This window comes from Protobothrops mucrosquamatus, unplaced genomic scaffold, assembly GCF_001527695.2.
Source record: "Protobothrops mucrosquamatus isolate PMUCROS unplaced genomic scaffold, P.Mucros_1.0 scaffold786, whole genome shotgun sequence".
NCBI lineage: Eukaryota > Metazoa > Chordata > Lepidosauria > Squamata > Viperidae > Protobothrops > Protobothrops mucrosquamatus.
Window position 1 is genome coordinate 195824 of NW_015387054.1, and position 25707 is coordinate 221530.

Sequence of the window (25707 nt, forward strand, 5' to 3'; positions counted from 1 at the left end):
ATACGTTGCACAACTTCCCATGACGTCGCAAGACATGCCTGAACTATAGGATTTGGGAGTGGGAGGGACAATGTTGTGATGGTTCTCTCACTTTCTTTCTGGCTGGTTCTGATTGGAGTTGTTAGGGAGATGAAAGGTCAAGCCCAAAATTCTAATTTGTAGGTTTTTCTCAGGCCTCAGAGCTCTTGTCTCTCCTATTTAATGACTCTATAAAGACATTGGGTGATTCCATCCATCAACAGGAGATCAGTTATTATCAGTATTATGTTATTACTCAACCTTAACAAGTTACTCAGCCAAGAAATGCTGTCAAGATGTCATCCCAGTGTTTGGAGGTGCTTGGATGGAGAGGGATAGGCTTAACCTTAACCCTGACAAAATTAAGTCCCTTTGGGTTCCTGATTTTTCAGGAGTTGGATATTTTCTATCTTTAGTTCTGAATGGGGTTTCACCCCATTTGATAATTCACCCTGATTCCCAGCTGCTGCTTAAAGAGAGGTGGCAGTTGTGGCCAAGAAAGTCTTTGCACAGATTCAACTAATATACCAGTTGCATCCTTTCCTGGATTGGGAATTTCTTCTCACAGTCACTCATTCCTTAGGTACTTCCTTCATGAACTACTGAAATGCATTCTAAATGGGACTGTCCTTGAATGGTCCAAGGAAGTCTGCTTTCTCTGTCATGTATGTGTGTTTGTGTGTGGTTTTAGGTACAGCATTGTGGTTATTTTAACACTTATGCTACTCATCATTGTTGAATTGGAGGGCTTTAGAAATCTCAATAGTAAATAAACATGCTGATCTGTACATTTCTAAAGAGTCAAAACCACAATGACTTGAGTTTTATATACCACTTGAGTGGGGAAAGAATGTTTAACTATGACTCTCCAGTTCTAAAATTATTAAAAATCTAGATGCTGTTTTTCCGGCCATAGTTTATTGTCCTTCTTTGGATGTCTGTAAATATAACTTATTTTTTATCCTCCATTTTAATTTTCTATACTCAGATTGGGTGGAGGAGAATCCACGAATCCAAGTTCTCTTCCAGTTCATCCACTTTAAGAGTATTTAGATGTAATACACTGCATAGTAATGATCTGAAAAACTATGGCGATTTCATAGGAAGAATATCTTTCATGAATTTAATCTGCTTGACTATTAGCTATTTTCCACTCTTTCACATCTTTTAAAAAACTCTCTTTTCCTCTCTCTCCCTCCTTATTTTTATTTTCAAGTGGCCTTCCTAGTGTTATATAGGACCCTTCGAAATCAATTCTGTCCTGGTGTGGTACAATGTAGTCCTGATTTCCAGGAGGGAGGGGCTGCATTCAAGAGGACAAAGACAAAGTGAGATTTACTGTAGATAGCTCAGTCAGGAGAAAAAGAGTTAAGAGGGCTCCTCCCTAGCAACTCCCAGAGTATATCTATAGAGACACAAATATTTGCTTTAGTTTGGCAAGATTTCTGTCTGTAGATGAGGAACAATAAAGGAAACTGCTCAGAAGTAACTTCACATATCTTTCCTGAGACATAGCTTGGTTAACACATACCGAGAACATAAAAAAATAATAAATATAGTATTGTTTTTTAAAACAAAATTTGAAAATCTTGAGAGTTATTTTATTTTATTCATTATTGACTGCATAAGTATGGCCAGGTCTGAGAATGCTCAAAAGATGAATAATTTCCATTTGTTTGATTGCGTTCAGGCTTTTGTATTCCCTGGTGGAAAGCAAGAACCGATTAAGCCAGTAGTGAAATTCAGTTCCTGACATCGTTAGTAACATCTGGGAATGGTTGCAACTACTGGCAGTCAATACACAGCAGGAATGTTTTTTTGTTTGTTTTTCTTTTAGCCTGGGGTTACAATACATTGTCTTGTGAACAGTCCTCTAGGGCAGGGGTCTTCAAACTTGACCCTTTTATGACTTGTGCCTGGCTGAGGAATTCTGAGAGTTGAAGTCCACAAGTCATAAAAGGACCAAGTTTGAAGACCCTTGCTCTAGGGAATGGCACTTCCAAGAGGCTAACACCCAAAAATTGCTTTGCAGGATCACTGCATGTTTACTTTTTAATCTGTTCAAACAAAGAGGGAAAATTCCTTGGTTTTTTTTTCATTTTCACCAACAGTTAAGAAATTGCTTATCTCTTGTATATATATATCCAACACTGTTTAGAAGGTAAAACAAATGAATGATATCATAACATAAAGGGAAGGGAACTCAAAAACAATTACCCCAGCATTTAGATAAAGGGGAAATAAGAATAACCCCTCCCTCCACCCTTTGCTGCAACCCCTTGCAAAATTCTCTCCCCATTTAGCAGTTTGGCAGTATTTATTAAAAAAATAAATTTCCCAGAGAGCAAGTTGGGAAAGGAAGTTGCGCTTTATCTGCTCATAGACTTTTTGCCCCTTAGTGTAGATACAAGTGGTTTAACAAATGTACAGTCATATGTGAGTCCAAAATCCTGATCTTTTTGGAAGATGTAAACATTATGCTGTTGTACCTCTCCAAATACAGCCATGCTGAATAGTAATTCTGAGAGTTGAAGCCCATGCATCTTACCCTCAAACTGGACACAATGGTACCAAACCTCTCTAAAATAGAATCATATTACTTACCCTATATGAATTTGGGTTGGGTTAAATATTTTTTTAGGAATTCAGGAAAAAATACTCAAAATACTTTAATAATTAATGGTCATTCAATTTTATTTCCCATTTTTACCAAGGTGCCAAAATTGGTTCAACAAAAGAAAGATACTAAAAAGTAATTCAATTTGTTTGTTTGTTTGCTGCAACATTTTTTGTAGTAAAACACTGAAAAATTAAATTACTCTTTTCTTTGGAGCACTGGTATTTAAAATGTGCAAAACATCATTAAAAAAATTATTGCAGCAGCAGTGTCTTCAAGAAACCTTTAATTAAAATTGTTTAATTGTATTCAAGTTATTTAATCATAGAAGAAAAATAAATCCTAATAGATTAATTCCATCTATATAAATTTCTTTGGGAGCATAAATATTGAATACAGATACTTTGCATTTACATTCCATTTGCATTTGCATTCCATACCTAAGAAGTTCGAATTTGTTGGTGACGTCCATTTTGCTCTACGGGTTCATGGTGACCTAATCCTAACCCTAAGTGGAATTTTCCTCCAATGGGATTTTCCCATGTAATTTTCCAGGAAACATAGGGCAGCCTAGAAAAGTCAGTGCCCTCCTAACCATATTTATTTTTATTTTTTATTTATTTATTAAATTTATTTAGGAAATATAGATAGGGCAGCCTAGAAAAATCAGTGCTCTCCTAACCAACCCAAGCACTCCAGGTTTGTTGGCGAGGACCATTTTACTCTAAGAATTCATGGTGACATAACCCTAACCCTAAGTAGAATTTTCTTCCAATGAGATTTTCCCATTTATTTTACCAGGAAACATAGATAGGGCAGCCTGGAAAAGTTAGTGCCCTACTAACCATACCCAAGTAGTCCAGGTTTGTTGGCAATGTCCATTTTGCTGTACGAGTTCATGGTGACCTAACCCTAACCCTAAGTGGAATTTTCCTCCAATGGGATTTTCCCATGTATTTTACCAGGAAACATAGATAGGGCCGGCTAGAAAAGTCAGTGCCGTCCTAACCATACCCAAGTACTCTGAGTTTGTTGGCGATGTCCATTTTTTCTGTACGAGTTCATGGTGACCTGACCCTAACCCTATGTGGAATTTTCCTCCAGTGGGATTTTCCCATGTATTTTTCCAGGAAGCATAGATAGGGCAGCCTAGAAAAGTCAGTGCCCTACTAAACATACCCAACCACTCCGGGTTTGTTGGCAATGTCCATTTTGCTGTACGAGTTCATGGTGACCTAACCCTAACTCTAAGTAGAATTTTCCTCCAATGGGATTTTCCCATTTATTTTACCAGGAAACATACATAGGGCAGCCTAGAAAAGTCAGTGCCCTCCTAACCATACCTAAGTACTCTGAGTTTGTTGGTGATGTCCATTTTCCTGTACGAGTTCATGGTGACCTAACCCTAACCCCATGTGGAATTTTCCTCCAATGGGATTTTCCCATGTATTTTTCTAGGAAACATAGATAGGGCAGCCTAGAAAATTCAGTGCCCTCCTAAGCATACCCAAGCACTCCGGGTTTGTTGGCGATGTCCATTTTGCTCTTTGAGTTCATGGTGACCTAACCCTAACCCCAAGTGTTTTTTGTTTGTTTGTGTGTGTAGTTTCTGGGAATGTTTTTGTCTTTCTTAGTTGTCTATTTAACTACTGTGTCGTTAAATTTTAAAAATTTTGGGAAGACTGATTTCAGTCATACCTTTCCATATCCTTCTAATCTATTTCAAGCTGATAAACAATTGTCTTTTCTATTGTTTACCTTAAAATTAAAATAATCAACATTTAAGGCAATCTATGCATTCTGTCACTGACCAATAGGAAAGCGGGGAAAAAAGTATCTTCCGAGTGCCATGCCTATCTCCCATCCTTGGGAGGGAGGAAGGAAAGAGGAAAGGAAGGAAGAATAGAAGGAGCTACAAAATCTGCAAGCCACAAAAATCCCATCTGTTTGCACAGTTGAAAAGAGTAAAGAAATGTTAATCTAAACTAATTCTGCAGGATGGAGAGAGAGGGCAAGGGTCAAACTGATCGAACTTTGAAGGAGATAATGGCCCATCCCAAATGCTATTGAGCCCTGCACTTCTATTGGAAAACCAGGTTAAGCATAATTAACTGCAGTTGAGTAAATCAAGGAAACCAATCCCGATCCATGGACAGTTCCAGATCAAGGTCTTGTTCAATTCCCCTGAGATCACATGTCCTTTTTACAGTTTCACAGCCTAGTATAACTGAATTTCCAGTTCACTTTGGTATGCCTGAAGTTGCTACAAACTTTCTGTGAAGTTTGCGGAAAAGTAGTTTCATGATTTAAGGGAATTCTAGGAACTGCTTGGATTTTTCTTTTCCAGACAGACAAAAAAATAAATGCAAGCTGAAGGAAGTAATTTACTTTCTCTTTCATATAAAATGGGTTGAGGTGTGTGGTTGTGTGTTTTTGTTTGTGTGTATATTATGGCTGATAATGCAGGACCTGCTGCAGTTTGTTCTTTGTTCTCATTGTGTTTAAGAAGTGTGGTGAAGATAACTGTGGGTCATATTCAGACCGTCTTAGCATTTTAGAGAGGAAAACATGAAAGAAACCTATACTGGACTTATTATTTCAAGTTGCTTATTTTCTATTATATAAATTTATATCAGCCTTCATATATTTCATAATAATTGGGAACTTTGGGAATTGATTTACAATTTCAGCACATCTGTGGGGGGCACCAATTGGGTAAGCTTATATCCTTTGGATTTCTCTGGATTCTCTGAAATTAGTCCTATGTTTCTAATGCTATTTGTATTGTTTTTCTCTTTAAGGAAAAGGAAATATTTCCAAAGTTCTTGCTGATTACAAAATGCTTCTACCATGCAATATATACTATTGTACCTAAAGAAGGGAAGTATCTGATCCCTCTTATGCAGGTTAATTCATTTATTCTCTGACAACATTCCCTTTGCTAACTCTGACACTTATCAGCAATGTATGCATATGCACACACTAGCACAAAAACTATTTCATGCAGGTCACATTTGTACTAAAGGTGTCAGAAAGTGCCATTTCATGCTTAACTGCACAGTCTAATAGAATCCAAAGCAAAACCAAGTAGGTCTCTGTGTTTCTATTCAGTACATGCAACAAATAAGTTTATGTCTAATATGAGAACATTGGGTTCCACCAGCATTTGGAAGTAGCATTATTAAACTTACTGCACTTTGTTTACCACAACTGGAACATAGCTTTTTCAACAACCTGGAATAACACTCACATGTCAAGAAAACTGATCCTGCATCCTATCCACCCTGATTACTTTATTGCTATCAAGTTGGTGTCAACAATAAGCAATTACATGACATAACATCTGCAGGATGTTCCTTGATAGCAGTGTTCCAATATCTTAGGGATTGCCACAAAGAAGAGGGAGTTAAGCTATTCTCCAAAGCACCTCAAGGCAGGACAATAAGCAATGGATGGAAACTAACCAAAGAGAAAAACAACCTAGAACTAAGGACAAATTTCCTGACAGTTGGAACAATTAATCAGTGGAACAACCTGCCTCCGGAAGTTGTGAATGCTCCAACACTGGAAGTTTTTAAGAAGAGATTAGACAACCATTTGTCTGAAATGGTATAGTGTTTCCTGCCTGAGCAGGGAGTTGGACTAGATGACCTCCAAGGTCCCTCCCAACTACTACTACTACTACTACTACTACTACTACTACTACTACTACTACTACTACTACTATTCCACTATTCCAGCTGTGTATCTAATGACTGGAATTGCCCAGGTGTTGATTGCCTTTATGGTATTTCCTCCATTGAGTTTGGACTTTTAAGATCTTCTTCACTCTCTTGATGTATTCACCTCTAATCTTTTTCTTGACTTCAGTGTGCTTGATGTTGTCAGCTTAAAGGATACCCAAGTATTTGTAATAATCTTCCTCATCCAGACTCTTAATGTTATTTTCGTGGGGCATCTTGATTCCTTCAGTTTTCACTATTTTTTCTTATTTGATATATTATTATTATTATTATTATTATTATTATTATTATTATTATTATTATTATTATTATTATTATTATTATTATTATTATTATTATTATTATTATGGGTTATCTGTTTTTAGCCTGGATTTTTAGGCCTCCTACCAATCCATCTGTTACTGTTGTGTTTGAGTCCACTTTGCTGCTGGTGGTACTTTTTTGTTCCACTTTTCCCAACATTATGGACTTCTAAGAGGAGATGGATCTTCACATAATGTTTCCAAATATGATAGGTTGAACATGATATATTAGAATTGGGTACCTTATTTGACTCTTGCCACCTAATTATAAGGAAACAATGAACTTGAATGTTGTCTTGGTTTGATCATTATCATGACTAAACAAACAAACAAAATGATGCTCCAACTGATCAGTAAAGAACTGAACTTGAGTTGAATTATAGATTGTTATTGAATTGCAGATTGTTGTACTGTGGAAATGGTTCCACTGTCTCTGACAGAGTAGGTTAGTAGTCTTGACTCTCCATCTTCATTTATCGCTGGATGTGCAAATGGAAAGTTAGGCAAAGAGTATGTTTGCATATTTAAGGTTAATACACTAAGTATCGCCGTTTGAATTGGTCAGATTTAACAAGTTGTTTTGGGTACACATTTTGAATATACTTTACATTAAACTATGCTTGGAAAATGTCTAAAGTTATAGTTGATATAAATATGCCAATTAGTCAATTAATATAAAGTTAGCAATTGCTACATAAATAAATATTATGAAACCATGATATCTGAAAACATTCTCTACTCAAATTAATGTATCATGTTACTAAGATCTTAATGTGATGCCCTTTTCAAGGAATTCTGCCAATAAAACAATGTAGATTGCTTCAAGAGGAATTATATTATGTTTCTGTATTGATTACCATTATTGTAGTCACTGGTATTACCTTTTCTCTAATAAAATTTTATACTGTTATTTTTCTACTGTTCTGAGGTAATTTTACTCTTAATATTTTCAGCTGAATATACAATACCCAGGGAACTTTTGTTATTTGAATAATACAGTGAAATAATAATGCTGAAAATCTGAACCACTTTCATGCAATAATTAAATAATGTATCTAAAAATATTAAATAATTAGTAATCCTCCAAGATTTGAAATGCTTAACATTATTGTAATTTGTTTTATTGATCTTTTTCTTTTCTTCAGAGGCCTCTGTCCTGAGTTATGATGGCAGCATGTATATGAAAATTGTTATGCCTATGGTCATGCATACAGAGGCTGAGGATGTGTCCTTCCGCTTCATGTCCCAGCGTGCATATGGTCTACTGATGGCCACAACATCACGTGATTCAGCTGATACACTACGGCTTGAGCTAGATGGAGGACGGGTTAAACTCATGGTCAATCTAGGTATTGTGGCAAAGTCCCCCCCCCCAATCACTTGGCTTTTAATTTCAGCTTGTTTTGTTTTCTTGTCTGTCTCCCTTCCATCCTCCCCCACCTTTGATCTGGTTGAGTTGAATTTTAACTCTGCTAAAGTATTTTTTGTAACAATATTAATCATGGAGAATTTCTCCAGCCATCCCTGCATGCAGATTTTATGTTGCTTCCTGGTTATGGATAATGTGTTTTGTTTTTAAAGTCTTTTTTAAAGCTTCCTTTCTTGTTCTTAAACTGGTTAGTTTTGTGTAAGACATGCTGTTTGGTCCATCTTTTGATCAACCACATCCTCATTGATCCAGCCTCTCTGCTACTATTCAAAACAGTCAAAAATAAGTTATGATGGCAATGATAGAGCTATAGGTGAAATTGCTATCCTTTAACAAGCTAGGATTTTATATATCAAACATACGGGTGTCATCTATGCTGCTCTCTGAGATTAAGAATAAGATTAATCTTTAATTTCAGGCTTAAAATGTGCCCATTTCAAAAAATCACCAACAGAGAGTAACTTATAAATAAATATAAGTTAATTCATTTGAGGAAATATCCAGAAATCTTCTTTTGCCCAGTCCTGTCTTCAGAAAGTCCAATAGAAATGCATTTCTGTTAGACCTCTTGATAGAGTTGTTATCTTTTCATTCAGTGTTCTTAACTCAAGGGGAATGGAAGAATTTGGGATAGAGATCTCTTCTCTTTCCTCTGATACAATATTGCTTCAATTGGTTATTTTTTACCTTCAAGGTTTTAATTTGAGGAATTTCATAGAATTAGTTTCCTGAAAAATAAATGGTTTTATTTGCTGCTCAAAAATGGATCACTATGAAGAAGAGATAGTGAGACATGATATAGTTAATATTTGCCTTCCAAAAGGCTAAAATGTTCAGCTTTTGTTCTCTTGTAGTTCTCTGCTTTAAAAAAGAAACCAAGAGTTCTAGCTGGTGTCACTGCTTCACATTCTGCAGTGTTTACTTGAAAAACTGTGTTATAGCCTCAGAATTTCTGTCAGCTTTTCTGATGTTGGATTTATGACTTAGTACCTCTGATTTTCCAAAACATCTAAGTACAAAATATCAAGATAGGGTGCTTTTAGGCTCATGACCTTCCAAGCATGTATCATACATTGCTTGGAAAAACTTTTATATTATTCCACTCATTTATATGTTACAATGGAAGAGTAGAACTGGAATATGAGCAGGAAAGTCTTATTTAAAAACTTTCCTACAACCAGATGCACAAGGGATTGTTTGGTCTAGAGGTTAAGGCACCAGGCTAGAAAGCAGGAGACCATGAGTTCAAACCCTGTCTTAGCCATGGAAGCCACCTGGGTGACTTCAGACCAGCCATTCTCTCTCAGCCCAACCCACTCACAAGGTTGTTGTTGTGGAGAAAATAGGACAGGAAGATACAGTATATGGATATGTTCACTGCCTTGAGTTATTTGTAAAAATAATAAAGGTAGGAAATGAATGAACGAATGAATAGTAGTGCCCATAAGAAAACAGTTTGACTATTTCTCGAACAGTTTCTATCAATTCTGAAATGATTATTTGTATCTAGCATTAGTAACCACATAAGATAAAGAATGTTCCCTTTAGCAGAAACATTTTTCTTCCCTCTAGGACATGTATCATATACATGTTCTCTGGGAACTATTGTTTAAGCTGTTTCATAAACAATTACTTATTTGAAATGCAGGTAATAAGTCTAACATGTTTTTTTTTTTTAAGATTTAGGACTCATGTTGAAAGGCCCCAAAATGAAGTCCTATCTGCCCTTTAGTAAGCAAAATTTTTTTTACTAAGCCCAAATATCACATCAGCTATGCTTTGCATGGAGTCACTGCAGTATCTCTACAACTTTATTGCAGTCATGTATATTCCAGAACAGAAGGTTAGTTATGAAGCACGAAAGGTGTGAAATCTTTTCAGAAATGAACTTACCCCTCCCTTCCCAAAAGCATGACATAGAAGTCAAATATAAAATATTGTTTTAGAAATTCATTTCAAGTTGAAGGAATCCAGGGAAGATTTCTTCAAACCTTAGTGACAGTGTGAGTTCTGAAATGTTATTGCATTAAGTGAGCCAACATCTAAGCCTTGCTTATCAGTAAAAATTCCACATTTGATAACATCTGGTGAAAATGGCAATTTATAAAGATATTGTTAATTTAGAGTAGTTTACAATGGAAATCTGAACCATTTTTTCTTGCCAGAAATGCATAATGGCAAAGTCTGTTTTGAATGGTAGCAAACATTATTTTGCTTGCCCTCCCCCTCAGTTTTTCTTCTTAATTTCCTTTCATGTTTCTAATCCTTTTTTCTGTGATCTTTTTCACACTGTGTATCAACGTTGTAAAAACTTATTTATGTCCCATCAGTCATGGTATATCAAAAGATGGTATTCAACCCTTCAAAGGCCTGAAGCCTGCGGCCCGCACAGCAAACAGCCCTTCGAACAGAGTGTACAGAAAAACCTGCAAGGGCTGCGATATCCCTCTTTCCATTAGAGCTCTATTTAGCAAAAAATAATCAGCAAGGAGAATGTGGTTGATTTGACTGAGGAAGGAGGGAGGGAAGAGACTCTCATATGTTAAGACTGCTTCTTTAAGAAAACTGTAAATTTTTCTTGAGGGATAGTTCGAAGATCATATTCTCTGGCAACACATTAAGCTCTGGAAAAATTATAAGCCTTTATGTGATATTTCTAACACTACTGTTGAGAAGATAGAGAGGAAAGAAAGAGAGAGAGAGAGTGTGTGTGTGTGAGAGAGAGAGACAGAGAGAGAGACAGAGAAACAAAGAGATAGAGAGAGAAAATTCAATGAGCCACAGTCCCATCCATGACTAGCATATGCTAAGAGTTAGAACATGGCCAATCACACTAAACCAGTGCTTCTCCTTCTCAGTCTTCTTCTTTATCAGATTGGAACTGCACTATGTCAAAGTCTCATCTTTAAAAGTCACTCAACATCTGCATCCCTTATTGATTGTTTTGTAGTAGGCAGACAGGGCCAAATACACATCCAGCTATTGATTGATCATATATCTCTTTACTTATTTAATTTACATAACCAAATGGTGATTTTAAGTGACCAACAAGCTAAAATACACAAACAACAAGAAAATAAGATACACAACAGGCAGCGAGATTAAAAAAAACAATCAAATAACAATAACTATCTCATGGGTTCTAACCAATAATCCAGCTCCCATGCTCAGAAACGTAAGCATGTCTTCAGTGTCTCGTGAAAGGCTGATATATTCTAATCTAATTCTCTTGGGGAATGATGTTCCAAAGATCAGGCACCAAGATAGAAAATCCTGGATCCTGTATGAAGGTATTCCTTGATTCATGTGATCCATAGTTTGCTTCTCCTCCTGCATCTAAGATAGAAGTGATAGAGGAGGTAGATAGATAACCTGGTCCCATTCCATGAAGGGATTGATAAGTATCCATAAGCACCTTCAATTTCATTTAGAAGAATACTAGTAATCAAGGCAGCTCATGAAGCAAAGAAGTAAAATGAAGGCACAGAGGAAGACTTCTAATTGCCCACACTGCAATTTTCAATCAGCTGCAGCTTCCAGATGTTCTTTAAGGGCAGTCCCATTTAAACTGTATTACGGTAGTTCACTTGGGAGGTGACTAAGGCATGAAAACTATGAACAGAGCCTCTTAGTTTAACAAAGTGTACCACACAAAGTTGTGTAAAAGTTCTCTTGGCTAAGGCTGCCACCTATTGCTCACATTAAAGTGTGTGTAATACACTGTAATCCCACCTAGAACAAGAGACAGGGAGTCCCCAGAAGTCCTAAATCCCAGAACTATTTGGCTTTGTCATAATTGAACGGAAGCCTATTCTTTCCTATCCAACACCCAAAGGCTACAAATGTCAAAGACAGATGCTTCATTGCACCACTTGATCAGCCAGGGTAGAGATATAAATCTGAGTATCATCAGCATATTCCTTGATAACAGATGACCTCATCTAGCAGCTTCATGTAGATCAGACATGTCAAACTCGCGACGTCATGTGACGTCTCGGAGCTTTTTCCCCATTGCCGGCAATGGGGTGGGTGCGGTTTCGTCCCTAATGTAGATGGTAAATAGGAGTGTGGAGAGCGAGCCATAGATACTATGGCAAAACCTGGTTGTAGCATTTGTGCTAATCCTAAAGCTACAACTGCACTCTCACAATCTTTTCTTGGGGTTAACAATACCTGAATCCCAGGGTTAATCAGTTGCAGAACTCCACAGAAGATGAGTTTGCTCACATAAAAACAAATATTAAAAATGCCAGTAAAAATTAATGATCAGCAAATCCCAAGGACTAGGTTTATAAATGTAAGTGTTCAGAAGTAGGAGAAAGCTTTAAGTATCTCAGAACAGTTGTGACAGTCTAAGCTTCTAAAATGTAAATACATTTCTCAAATGAAATTTTAGAAACCTAAAAGAGAATATAATCCAATCTACATTCTATTTTACATCTCTCAAGTATAATCAGTCTTTCAGATAAGATTTCTAGTGTTTTGTCATTCTCTCTCTCTCTCCTTCTTTAAATCCTCTTGGCACTCAGTATCGGGGAATTATTTTCCCTTATTGCACTTACCAGCACACATCTAAAAAAGGGATATAGCCACTCCTGTATGGTGATCGTACTAAATGCTCAAGGGCTGTTTGCTCCCACTTTTCTGTTGCGGTTGACGACACATGACAAACCTAATCGCACGAAACCAAACCCATATTTTCTTAAAAGAAGATATGCTGGAAAATACACTCTGTGGCATCATTACTTCTGGATGTTTTCTTTTTCCCAATCACTCAGTTTTTTTGTTTACTGCCCCTCCTTTATAAATATTAATTTTATGATATTAATTAGACATGTTCCTTTTCTAATTTTACTTGGGAAAATACCTCTAAGTTTAGCACAGATAGCTTTAAATATTTTAGTTGAGCCAGAGGTCAACCTTGATTGACCAGTTTTTTGGCCAATGAACAGTGGAATCTTTTTAATATGATATTGTTGAATATATGGAGAAGTGGCTCTTAGCATTAACTGTGAGGAACAGTTTGTCACAGGTTTACATAGGCTACATGTTGCAACACTTTTTTCAAATAATATGTTGTCAATCTAAGAATTAATGGAGGTATCATGCTTCTAATCTTGTGATCAAGTATCTGAAGCTTATGTTTTGCTCAGAAGACTCTATGAGTGATCAAAACAACTCAGCTGAAATTCTACTTTTTTGTTAGGATATTAATGAGTATTTAACAGGCACAAATAAATGCATGTGTCACTGTAGTCTTTTTTAATTGTTTATGGTTTCTCCCACTTGTAGTTTCTGAAACATATGAGTGAAGCGCAGGGGGTTGTCAAAGATAATCAGATCTGCCACTGCACTGCCTATTTCATCTTCTTCCAGAATGTTGTAGATGCTTCATTTAATTCTAATATTCAGGCAGCAAGGTGAAACAGGGCTCTGAAGGGCTGGCTGGCTGTTTTTGTATCAACTCTCTCCAACCAATAAAAAATATGAACCCTCCAAAATGCAGAAATCTGGGCTGGGCGTTCGTGCGGTTAGCAGTTTGCAAGTGGCCATTTTATGGTGACAAGGAGCAATATGTTATCCCTTTCTGCAGCATGAAAAGTTTTGGCAATATACATTTTTTCTGCAAAACATTTTAAGTTATCGCACAGGAAATGAGTATACATTGAAAGGGCTAAATATTGCATTACTAAATATTTACAAGCTAAATCCACGAATGCATTTATATAGATACACTAACCATTCAAATGAAACATTGTAGAATTTGTTTTTAAGCATCCAAATGTGTAAAAATATTCTAAAAGGACTAAAAATACATACCATTTGGGAGAAAGCCTTGCATTTTATGGGAAAATGCCTGTGCTTTAATAACATGTAAACTATGTTTACCTAGATTTTGATTACAATCACTTAACTATTTTTCAAAATAACATTTTTTCTTAAAAACAGTATTGTCAAGGAAAGGTATATAATTTATAATTCTTTTCTGCAAGCATCTCACATGTGTAGGTATACACTGACACACACACACACACACACACACACACAGACAGACACACACACACACACACACAGAGACACACACACACACACAAACAGACACGTAAACAGAAGCAGGGAAATGGGAATAGTTTATGGATCTGAGACTTTTGTAGTATATAAGTACAGAGACAGTCCTGTACTTCTATAGAATGTACATAAATATAAAATGGCCACATTTTTTTGCGTGTGTCTGTCCCCGGAAGGGTGGACTGATTGTTTTTGGATGTCTGCAGCTGTTACCTTGAAGGATGCAATTTCATCTTTCATTTATTTTTCCCCATCTAGACTGTATCAGGATAAACTGTAACGCCAGTAAGTTTTCCCTCAAGTTTCATTTTGTTCTATCTATATATGTCTATTTAAAAGAAATTAACAGTATTTATTTGATGCTTTATAAACTATTCCTTCTTTTCATTAAAAATGTATTGGTAACAAGAACTTAGTAGATGTTGAAATAGTGTGCATTTTGTATTATTTGTAAGTGATGAATGTGTCTGAGAGAAATCTCTCTAGGGGCAAATGAATTATTTTATTCCCTGGCTTCACAGAAAAGTGTCCAGGGAACAGGAAGAATTGAAAACATATTTCAGTAGCTTTCTGCTGTCTTGGGAAATATTCTTAAAGGCAGTCTTGATACTGCATAGAAATCACAGGTACTGTATACTCTTTTCTACTTTAAATTTTGTTTTGAAAAGTATATAATTTAGGTCATAATGGTGACTGCTTCATCTGATACTTTTTAATATTCACTTAAAAATATACATATAGAAGAAGCAAATCATGTTCTTAGATGGGCAATACCATAATTGAGTCAATTTTTATTTCAGATAGGTGAAGGCTCTTGGAAACATTTTTGAAGAAAGTTTACTAACAGAATAAAACTAGTATTTAAAAATTAAAATTATAATACTAATAGAAGTTAGGACTTAATATGATAAAAAACCCTCATATTTTTCCATGGCTCTGGCACCATTTGAGGCAAAAGAATAGCCATGGAAAATAATTACTATTTTTACAGTAATTACCATAGGAAATAATTACTATTTTATAGTAATTAATTACTATTACCACAACAGGAAATAATTACTATTAGGAAAACTTTTGCATGGATTGGGAAACTGCAACAGCAAATAATGCAATTCCAGCCATGATATAATGTTTTTATTCTGGTCAGTATATTTGTTTTCCTAAGATAGACTCTCATTTACATGTGTTAGAATTGCCCAAAAGGACATTGCATGTAGTACCATGTAGAAATGGCAGAGCAAAACATAATGAGGAATGTGTAAAATCATTTTTAAAAAAGCTGCAAGGGCACTCTTTCTGCAGACCTGGTATTTTTATGCTAAACAAACACAGTTATATAAACCAAACAAAATGGAAACTACATTAATACGCATTATTTACATAGTTTCTTCTATACTACTATACTATTTATTTTTATCCATTAGTGGAAGAATTTTCAGGATAATGGAAATATCCTAGTAGCCTAGTGCTAAGGTTAGAGGAAAATACAGTTAACAAAAAACTTTAAGATGCAATTCTGTGCTTATCTGCACACTTAATTTTACTGGAATGATACGGAAGAATTCCACATCATTCTAGTTATGAAAAGGGTGGATAGCAAGACACAATTCCATTATATTATACGTTATACTAAATCAAACGTCTTGAATGATATGTGTTAAGAATTCTATTTGCACAATTGGAAACTGTAATTGCTTTTAATTATTTGATTATTTTTGCCATCCAGAGTCACTTATTTGAGATGGGCAGCTATAGAAATTGAATGTATGAATAAAGAAATAAATAAAATTTCTGTGACTGCCATTCTTTTTTTAGGCAGCTGACATAACTCTGTGTTCTGATAGCACATATTCATAGATGACCCAATAAACTGGAAGTGTCCCTTTTTGAAATTTTTCTGGCCCCTATAAACAGTGATGGGAGTCTGGCAGTCCTGTTTTTTCCTGTCCTCTCTCCCAGAATTGAAATAATTTTTAAAAAGAACCCCATTGTGATGCAATTTTTGTCAAATCTTTATGGATTTATACATCCCAGCACCCTTTGCATTCCATATGATGGTGTTGGTGGGATGCTAAGAAAGATAAAAAGAACACAGAGATGGAGTCTTTAAAAAAACATCAGTTTTGGAGGGCTGCTCTAAAACTTCAGTTTTGTGGCCATTTTGACTTCAGCAACAAGAAGAGAAGATTACTGTTCCTTTAACTCTGTCCACATGATGCAGTTGACCTGTGTGTTTGAAACTAAAATTAGTGTTTTTTGTTCCTGCCACAGGCTGGATTAGGGTACTATTTTAATAGATTAATGCTTGGTAGGTATTCTAGGAATTATAGACCAATAGTCTGGGAGACTCTGGGAGACATTAGAAGCATGAAAATGTAAATTATGTGAATATGTATGAAATAGGAAAACTATTATTATAATATAGGGATTGAAACTAAAATTTGGAAATAATTTTTTTCCTCAGATGAAAATCCCCAATAAAAGTTTGAAAAATGTAAAAAAGATTTTATTTTTATTGATCGATTCAATTTGTTTGATTTGTATGACTGTTCACCTCACTTATAAGTACGAAGCAACGTGGCAAAATACTCTTTCAATCAAACATTTTGATCAAATAACTATCTTCATAAATGTTTTGTTAGTAATTATATAGTGTAAATGCATTCATACTTATTTAAATGTCCTTTCTATGCAAAGATTCTATACAGACAGTCCTTGATATACACATTTGAGCCCAACATTTGCTAAACAAGACATTGCTAAGTGAGTTTTGCCTCATTTTTATGTCATTTCTTGCCACAGTTGTTAAATGAATCACTGGGTTTGTTAAGTTAGTTACATGGTTGTTAAGTGAAACTGGCTTCCCCATTGACTTTGCTTGTCAGAAGATTGAAAAAGGTGATCACATGATCCCAGTACACTGCAACTGTCATAAAGAAATGCCAGTTGCCAAGCGTTCAAATTTTGATAATGTGACCACAGGGATGCTGCAATAGTTGCAAGTGTGGAAAAAGCTCATAATCCACTTTTTTCAAACAGTGATTAAATGAATGATTGTAAGTCAAGGACCACCTTGCATATATTGTTTTTCAGCCAGCTTGAAATTTTTTTTTTTAATATGTCTGTTTAGTCACTTGGATCCATGGACATACTTGTTTCATTGTTGAATGCCCTTGGTCTCCATTATTCAATAGAAATAGATTCACATGAGGGAGACTAATCTTGAAATATTAATTGTACATTCAATATTCATCTTGTTTAAAAAAACACTTTGATGTGTAGATAAAATGGCTAAGATAAATATTTTTTTTAATTCACTGTGGGAAAATATTAGAAAAGCCTCAGAGAACAGCCGCCATTTTGATCTTTGATCATTTTCTCCCTATTTCTCTACATTAGAAAAAAGGCACACTCAGTAATCCATATGCCATAAATAACGTTCAGGCAAGGGATTTTAGTATCAGATAATGCAGTCACTTTATTAATTGAGATTGTAATATATGATCTGTGCTATTAAAGAGTAGCCAGAATCATCATTTATAAAAAAGAAAAGAATAACAGTCATAACACAATTTCTGTTACAATGGCCATCAAGAGCACTGGCTGTTGTTGCTCCAGTGCATGACAACAGGTAAGGTACTAATTTTGATTTCCATTATTCTGTTCATAAGTTGAAGAAAATGAGTAATATGAATGTGAAATTTTATATATTGGTGGTTTATGTTCCTTCAGAACGCCATTCTGGATTTTTCTTTCCCTACATGGCTGGCTTTCCTTCATTTATTCTTTTGTTATGTAATGAAAACAATGAAATAGAATTGAAACAAGTGTGCTTTGCAAATGGGAAAAAAATATTAATCTACAAATGTGAATACATTAAAGGTAATATCACTTTTTTTCAAAAAAAAAGCTAGAATTCATTTTTACTGGTTGTACTATATACCAGACACTTGAATTGCATAATATAAAGCTTTATTCCTTGAAAATTTGCGTAATACTGAAATCACTTTGCAATAAATAGCTTTTGAAATGACTGATTAAGCATTAAAGTATTCAACATATGTTTAGAATTGCTAGTGTATATATCAGTCCTATGCACTCATATCTAGGATTACATCTAAGTTTTGAAAAAGTTTAGTTCTTAGTGAAGTAGTATTTGTCTTATGTTTGCAAATACTTATGTGCAATGTCCTGTGATTTCATAATACTGAGTATCATAACTTAATGGTAAATGTTTAAATCAAACTAAGTGGTTTGATTCCTAAAGGACAATTTAGAGCAGAAATTGGGTTAAATTACAACTAAGCAGATACATACACAAAGAGATGGTATTCAAAGGTTATCCTCTAAATCACTCCTACCAAAAAAGAAAAAGAAAAAGAAAAGCTCCAAAATTCAGTTTCACAGAATTTGGTTACACGGATTTGCATCTGTGGAGTCAGATTTTCAATGCAAATACACTGAAGTTTAATAATAATGGAATGTTGTTTTGTTTTGTTCATATTATACATTAGAGATGGCCCAATAAAAATATTGAGTTGTGTTTTCTTCTGTTCTTCTGATCTCTTTACAATTGTTAGCTGTGTTGTTGTAGTGGCTTCTTTTTCTTTTTGAGTTTTATTGCACAAGGACCTAATTGTGCATAAGGTCAAATCAGTTTTTGTATTTTTAATTATCTTTAGTATTCATAAAAGTAAATTACCATTTATTTTCTGTCATGAATATCCACAAGGGAACCATCAATAAGCATGACACAAGATGGGATTTTACCATGCTAATTAACTGTTACAACAGGAGATACTTAGAATAAGCATAGACTTCCCTTTAATTGCCTGGTAAGGACATCTTAGCATGCTGATGTCTTTCTGACTGGTGTATTGGGTGCATCTTCTTTTTATGAGAAAAAGCAGCTCTAAAGGATTGCTGTACTCAGGTAAAATAGATAGGGAGTAAATTTCCAGCTGTCTTTCCAGATGAATCTTGCTAGGATAGTATTTAGGTGCTAAATATGTAATATATTAACATAGCATTAAGGATTTGACAGTAATATGTGAAGTATCATCAGATTTTAATTGTATTTCAGATAGATAGGTAGATAGGTAAGTAGACAGAGATAGATGATAAATAGATGGCAAATAAGGGTTCCTTGGTGCTCTCTGAGCTTGCTTGTTTTCTTGCAGACTTTTCATTACTCTAAGTAGATAACATCAGAAGAAGATAGATAGACAGACAGACAGACAGACACACACACACACACACACACACACACAGAGAGAGATATATTGATTTTGAATCAGTACTGAGTTCTGCCATCTGCATGGAGAAGTCCTGAAGTCTTCTTAGCAAGATTTTTGGAAGTGGTTTGCCAGTGTCTCCTTCCTAAGGCTAGAGAGAAGAACTGGCCCAAGGTCACACAGCAGTTTTTATACCTAAGCAGGACTAGAACTTTTCAGCTCTTTTATGCAGGTGATTATAACATTCTGGATAGGAGGAAACTCTGCAGGATAGCATTAGATTAGAAGACCATTGAATGGAAAGCTATTGAAGGGGAGCACTAACATTTGCCTCATATATTTGTGCAGCTTCTACTGACCAAGGAAGATAACATGGTCAAGGATGAGGGGAATGCTTCTGTTCTGTGTAGAAAAAATATATATGTATGTTCCCAAACTTCAGATGACAAATATGTCCTTTTCTATATTCTTCCATGAAAAATCAACATATTGGCACTGCAGGGAAGAAATAATCAAGCTATTTTTTCCCCAATGTGTTTGTTTGATTTCTGACTTCTGGTCATCAGAGTAAATTATTACATGTGTACCAATTTTGTTTTGCTATAAATTAAATTTATTGTCCAGCGCTACGTGCTGTACCAAAGGTTGAGGAACAATCATTTCATTAATAAATTAATAGAAATTTCTTCAAACTAAAAACGATTCCCATGTCCCCTTCAGTTTAAAATAATTAAATTAAGACCCTATTTTAAACCAGAAGCAGACAGAAATAAGTACACTGTAACATGATTACATAATTAAAAATTGATGATCTCTTTTCTGTTAGATATAAAACAGTGGGGAACTCTTTAAGAAAAGCTACATTTATCTCTGATAATGAAAAGCCAGCCTCAGGGGCATACATGGGGGATGGGTGGGGTGTTACTTTTAAAAAGGTCCAGATAGCAGCTGTAACCAACAAAATACTTTTTTTTTTATGTGACCAACAGAGAAGGATCTTTTTTTTTTTTTTACTTTAACTGGAAAGCTTTCCAAAACACTGATATGCCCTCAGAGAAAGATCAACCTTTTCAGTTACTGCATGCATGAATTAAAGGAAGGAAAGTGACACAAACTTTTTTTCCAACATAGGTTTTTTCCCCCTGTTTTTAATGTTATATTGGTATTCAAAGGTTGACAAGAAGATTCATCTGCTGTTAAATATACATTTTGGTGAACTTAAGCAGTCTTGCATTGAATGAATAAGTTCTTTCAATCGTTATTTAAAGAGACAGGTGTTCCTAAAATTTCAGGAGAAATAATTGCTTTCTTCCAGCTGTCTCCTTCTGAAAACATGCATTTTATGCAGTGGAATTTCACTAAGAGATATCAATAGATTATTTTGGAAAGTTCACTGGCAATCATCTCTATTCACAGCTTTACTATACAAGGTAAATATTATGCTGTACTATTTAAAAAAAAAATCCGGTTATGCGGTCAGGAATAAATACAACTGTAAAACAAAAGCAATGCAAGGACTCTGTTTATGATACATTTATTCAACTTTTAAATATGCATATCCATAAGAATCTTATGAAAGAAAATAGAATATCTTTTATTTTCCAAGTAAATTTTAGTTTCCACATTTCAGTGTAATGGAAAGGCTGCTTTCTTGAAGCATAAATGTAGGGATTTGTTATGTACCGTATGTAAAGCTATTTGTCTAATAATCTTCCCAATAGTCTTATCCTGATCTGCTTCAAGTATGCTTGTTCCAAAATATTTTTATGCAGTTAGAAATGAAAAGGTAGATGACAGATCCTGGTGACTGAGAAGGCTCTAGGAATATAGTTTACAATCATCTTTAAACCTATACATGACAAGTAAATAGCTAATATTCCCATTATTGCCTCAAACATAGATACAATACATAAAGTAAAACTAATTTTGGAGCAATGTCTAAACCAGATACTGAAGTCTAATTTGAAAGCAGGTAATTTATATGTATATCTGAATGTTCTGAAGCACCTCTTCTGAAGGACTTGCACAGTCTTAACAGGTATGTCATGTAGGTAATACTTAACTAGCTTCCGTATTAAATACCATGATATACCTTGTCAAACGCTTTGCTGCAGTCAAGCTGTATTGTATCCATAGCATTACCACCATACACTACTAGAATTACATAATCAAAAATGAAATAAGGTTAAACTAATAAGACTTGTTTTTAACAAACCCATGCCTATTTCCAGTTATGATGTCAGCCCAGGTTTCAAGTTCTCTTTGCCCCTATGAGTCAACAAACTTAACTCATTATATCTAATAATTGTGAGTAGCCTGAGAATAACTGTTTTCCACCTTGTGGACTTCAGCTGTTGTGCCTTGCTATTGTTGACAATATGAGGCTGTTTTCTTCATTTTCCTTTGTAATGATTTATTTTGAAAACAGTTGGCTATATCCCATCCATCTTTTATAAGATGCAGTCAGAACTTTAACTCAAATAAATAAATAAAGCCCAAGGGTATGTAAATAAAATAAGAATAGTAAAACAAAATGGAATTAATTTTTGTAAGCTACCTAGCTTACAAAAGTTAGTGAGTGGCCATATAAATGCACTAAATGAATAAATTAAATCTCCAAGTGCTTATATTTTACCTACCACTCTTAAAGAAAAGTTTAATAATAATGTTTGATGATTCTGGATACAAATTATATGTCAATTACTAATGAATATCTCTGATAACACTAATATCTTTATGATGCCCTTCAAGCACCTAGGAAATAGTTTTTCAAGGATTTCTCTCTTTCAACTCAAAAGTGAACAAACACCTTCCACAATATTATTATGAAATATTATTAATAAAGGAGAATGTTTGTAGTTCAGGTTTGAAATGAGTGGTCCTTGGTTCTCTCTGAGCTTGGCTGTTTTCTTGCAGACTTTTCATTATCGAAACTAGGTAATGTCATCAGTGCTACTAAGGAGTAGGATTTGCTCTCAATTTCTATTTTAGTGGCTTGCCCTGTCAGTGTTGGTGGGAGTGGTCTTGGAGGTTCTTTGGTTGGACTGTTTACTATTGGCTTGTTTGGCAGTTCTTTGATTAATATATTTATTTCTTGATTATTGGTCTGATGTTAATCTTGGTGTTGATCTATGCTCATCTAGATGCTGATTGCTGGTGGGGGAGGTATTTTCATCTTTTTGCTCTCTTTTGGCTTGTTGATTGTCTCTTTTGCACAGTATGTAGATTTTTATTCTATGCGCCTATGATGGCTGATTTGTCAAAGTGCCAAGCTTCCAGGAATTCTCTAGCATTTTTGGATTTGGCTTGGTCTAGGATGGTCACCATTTCCAAGTTGAAATTATGGTTAAGTCTGTCCATATGTTGCAAAATTAAATAATTTTAATCATGTCTTCTTACTGCTAGTTGGTGTTCATGGATGCGTTCTGCTGGTTTTCTGCCTGTTTGTGCTACATAATGGCTGTTGCAGTTTTTTCAGTAAGAGGAAAGAAAAAAATGTAAAATATATAAATATATAACATTATTTAATATATATATATATAAAATATTAAAAATAGAAACATAACTATGCGGTATAATAAAACTAATAATAGGGTGAAAGAAATAAAATCTTTATTCAAAAAAAAAAGATTAAAACTCATCTTTCATCACAATAATAGTCAGCAATACATAACAGCATTAGAGAGGTAAGCTAGCCAAATATCATTTGGATTAGAAAGAAGGGGGCTGAAGAGAAGAATCTAAGAGTTTTCCAATGAAAGGAAAGAAAAGCAGAAACAAAGAAAGGAAGTTGAGAGTCATTCCTTTCTTACTATATCTACTTCTAATACAAATGTGTCAATAATTAAAAGATCCAAAGAATCAATGCTACTGAAGCTACATCTCCAACTGTTGTGGCTTAATGTGTGTGAAGGAAAGATGCCAAAGATGGGGAAGATGCCCTTTTCATAAAGATACTAGTGTAACCACTTGCAAGGTTTTATTTGGTGCTAGTTTTCTATCATGAGGCTACAAAAGAATCTGATCCAAGGCTGAAATGCAGAACTGGGCATTCTGGTGCCCGCCAAATATTAGGACTTTAACCCTGTTCAGAATGGACTATAGTGAGGAATCATAGCCATTGTAGGCCAGAGTACTAATGGAGTTCAATATCATTTTTTTGTAATGTAAAAATTGGTTCTTAAAATAACTGTATTTGAAATTAAAATGTGATAAAATACTGGAAAATATTGAAAAGCAGGAAGAATATATGTTGAAAATGTTGATGGTAAAATATTTTTTTTAAAAAATAATGTGACCTAGGGAAAATGACATAGTTTTGATTTGCACGTATACAAGACATAGAAATAAGGAAGGTTAAGTTAGAAATTAGCTTTGCAGCTTGTGAAGACTTTTTGCCCTGGAGACCTTAAATAATTTGAGAACAATTGTTTTGTAAATAACCGACACTGCTTTGTTCTGAACATTGCTAAGTGCTATGGCAAGACACAGCTTTGGAATATAAAAGGGTAAATTATATGTGGGATCTTCTCTTTCTCCAAAATGAGAAATGTTACATTTCATTCTCCTAGATCCTGCTCTTTAAGGTTCTTACTCTAGTTCAGGGCTTTTCAACCTTTTCACCCATTGTATCACTTTTAGGATATGGCAATAGCCGAGTACCACCAGTCGCCTAGCAAGGTGTCAAAAACTTGATGAACCCCCCCAAAAGGAAAAAAGTGATGAAGTACAGGTAGTCCTCGACTTACAACAGTTCGCTTAGTGACTGTTCGAAGTTACAATGGCACTGAAAAAAGTGCCCCCCAAGCCACAGCCGAGCAAGACAACTGCCTGTCCGCCCAGCGGTGCTCTTCCTCCTGTCTGAGGTTTTCATTGTTGTGAGCATTTCTGTTGAGGATCGGCAGTGGGGGTGGGGTGGGGGGTGTTTGGTTTTTATTCCCCCCGTCTGCTGGGTGGTTGCAGCAGGTTTTGGTCACTTCACATGACCCTGGGACACTGTGACTGTCATAAATATGAATCAGTTGCCAAGCATCTGAATGTAAATCACAAGACCCTGGAGAGGCTGCAATATTCCAGCTGATCAGCGCTTCTTCTGGGCTCAGAAGCAGCAGGATCAGCGCCGAGCTCCAGCTGGAGCCTGGTGCTGATCCTGGTGCTGATCTTGGCATTTCCACTGAGCCCTGACAGCCCCGAAGAAGTGCTGACCCTGACATTTCCACTGAGCCCTGACAGCCCTGCAGCTCCAGCCATCTCTCGCTCAGGCTTGTGCGGTGCTGCCACCGGTGCAGCTCATTCCCCTCCCCCGCTACCACTTTTCTAGGATGGTCACGTACCACCTGCCAGGTGCCAATGTACCACAGGTGGTACCCATACCACTGGTTGAAAAGCCTTGCTCTAGTTTAACTGAGGCAGATTTGCTTTATCTGTTTATATGTGTATATATTGCATTATAAACACATACACACATACCCGCATACAGAAAGGGAGTGGGAGAGATAGAAGGAGAAAGAGTGAATGCATGATATTGCTGTTGTCTTTTCCAAATCTCTCCATCAAGTGTGTCAATCTCCTGCTGTCTGTCTGCTGTGTAATCTTTTTATTGTCATATTCAGTGGTAGGATTCAAATATGTGAACAACCAGTTCTTTGTGTGGATGCCACTTCTGGAAGTCCATTCTGGGCCTGGGCAACAAAAAATTAGCTACCGGTTCTGCCAAAGTGGTGCAAACTGACTGAATCCCACCACTGGTTATACTGATCTGTAATTTACACAGGCAAAAGGATGATGATTTTGTTGTTATTTGTTTATATTGCTTATCAAAAAGAATTTGTGTGCTACTCTTAGAAACAACATTTCATGGCTATATGGCCATGGCTACTACCTTGAAGCTATTAATTTCATCTTGATTAATAAAAATGGGAAAATGTTCTTAATTGTTAAAATTTCCAATAGAAAACTTGTATTTATTTATTTATTAAACTTATATGTCACCCATCTAACCTAGAGGTGACTCTAGGCAGCTTACAATCAATAAAAACCACAAGATAAACCATGAAATCATTAAAACAATAAATATTATTATTATTATTTTATTTATTATTATTTTTTGGATTTATATCCCGCCCTTCTCCCGTAGGACTCAGGGCGGCTGACAATCTATTTAAAATACATACAAAACAATACAAATTTAAAATTAATTAAAAGGAATATTTAAATATTTGTCAAATTTTAAAATATAATTAAAACCCCCCTAAAAATTACCCTAGGCCAGTCCTGCAAGCTGGAATAACCAAGT

At 35.3% G+C, this 25707-nt stretch overlaps 1 protein-coding gene across 1 annotated transcript in view; it reads left to right on the forward strand.

The window, feature by feature from the left end:
- The window catches only part of LOC107289924 (neurexin-3), a gene marked incomplete at its 3' end in the record, with an annotated part of 199372 nt that overhangs the window by 49109 nt on the left and 124556 nt on the right, over window positions 1-25707 (forward strand). Inside the window, exons 4-5 of the mRNA XM_015818752.1 lie at window positions 7826-8029; window positions 14437-14463. Of these exons, the coding sequence (XP_015674238.1) occupies window positions 7826-8029; window positions 14437-14463 (231 nt within the window). The remainder of the gene's footprint in view (window positions 1-7825; window positions 8030-14436; window positions 14464-25707) is intronic.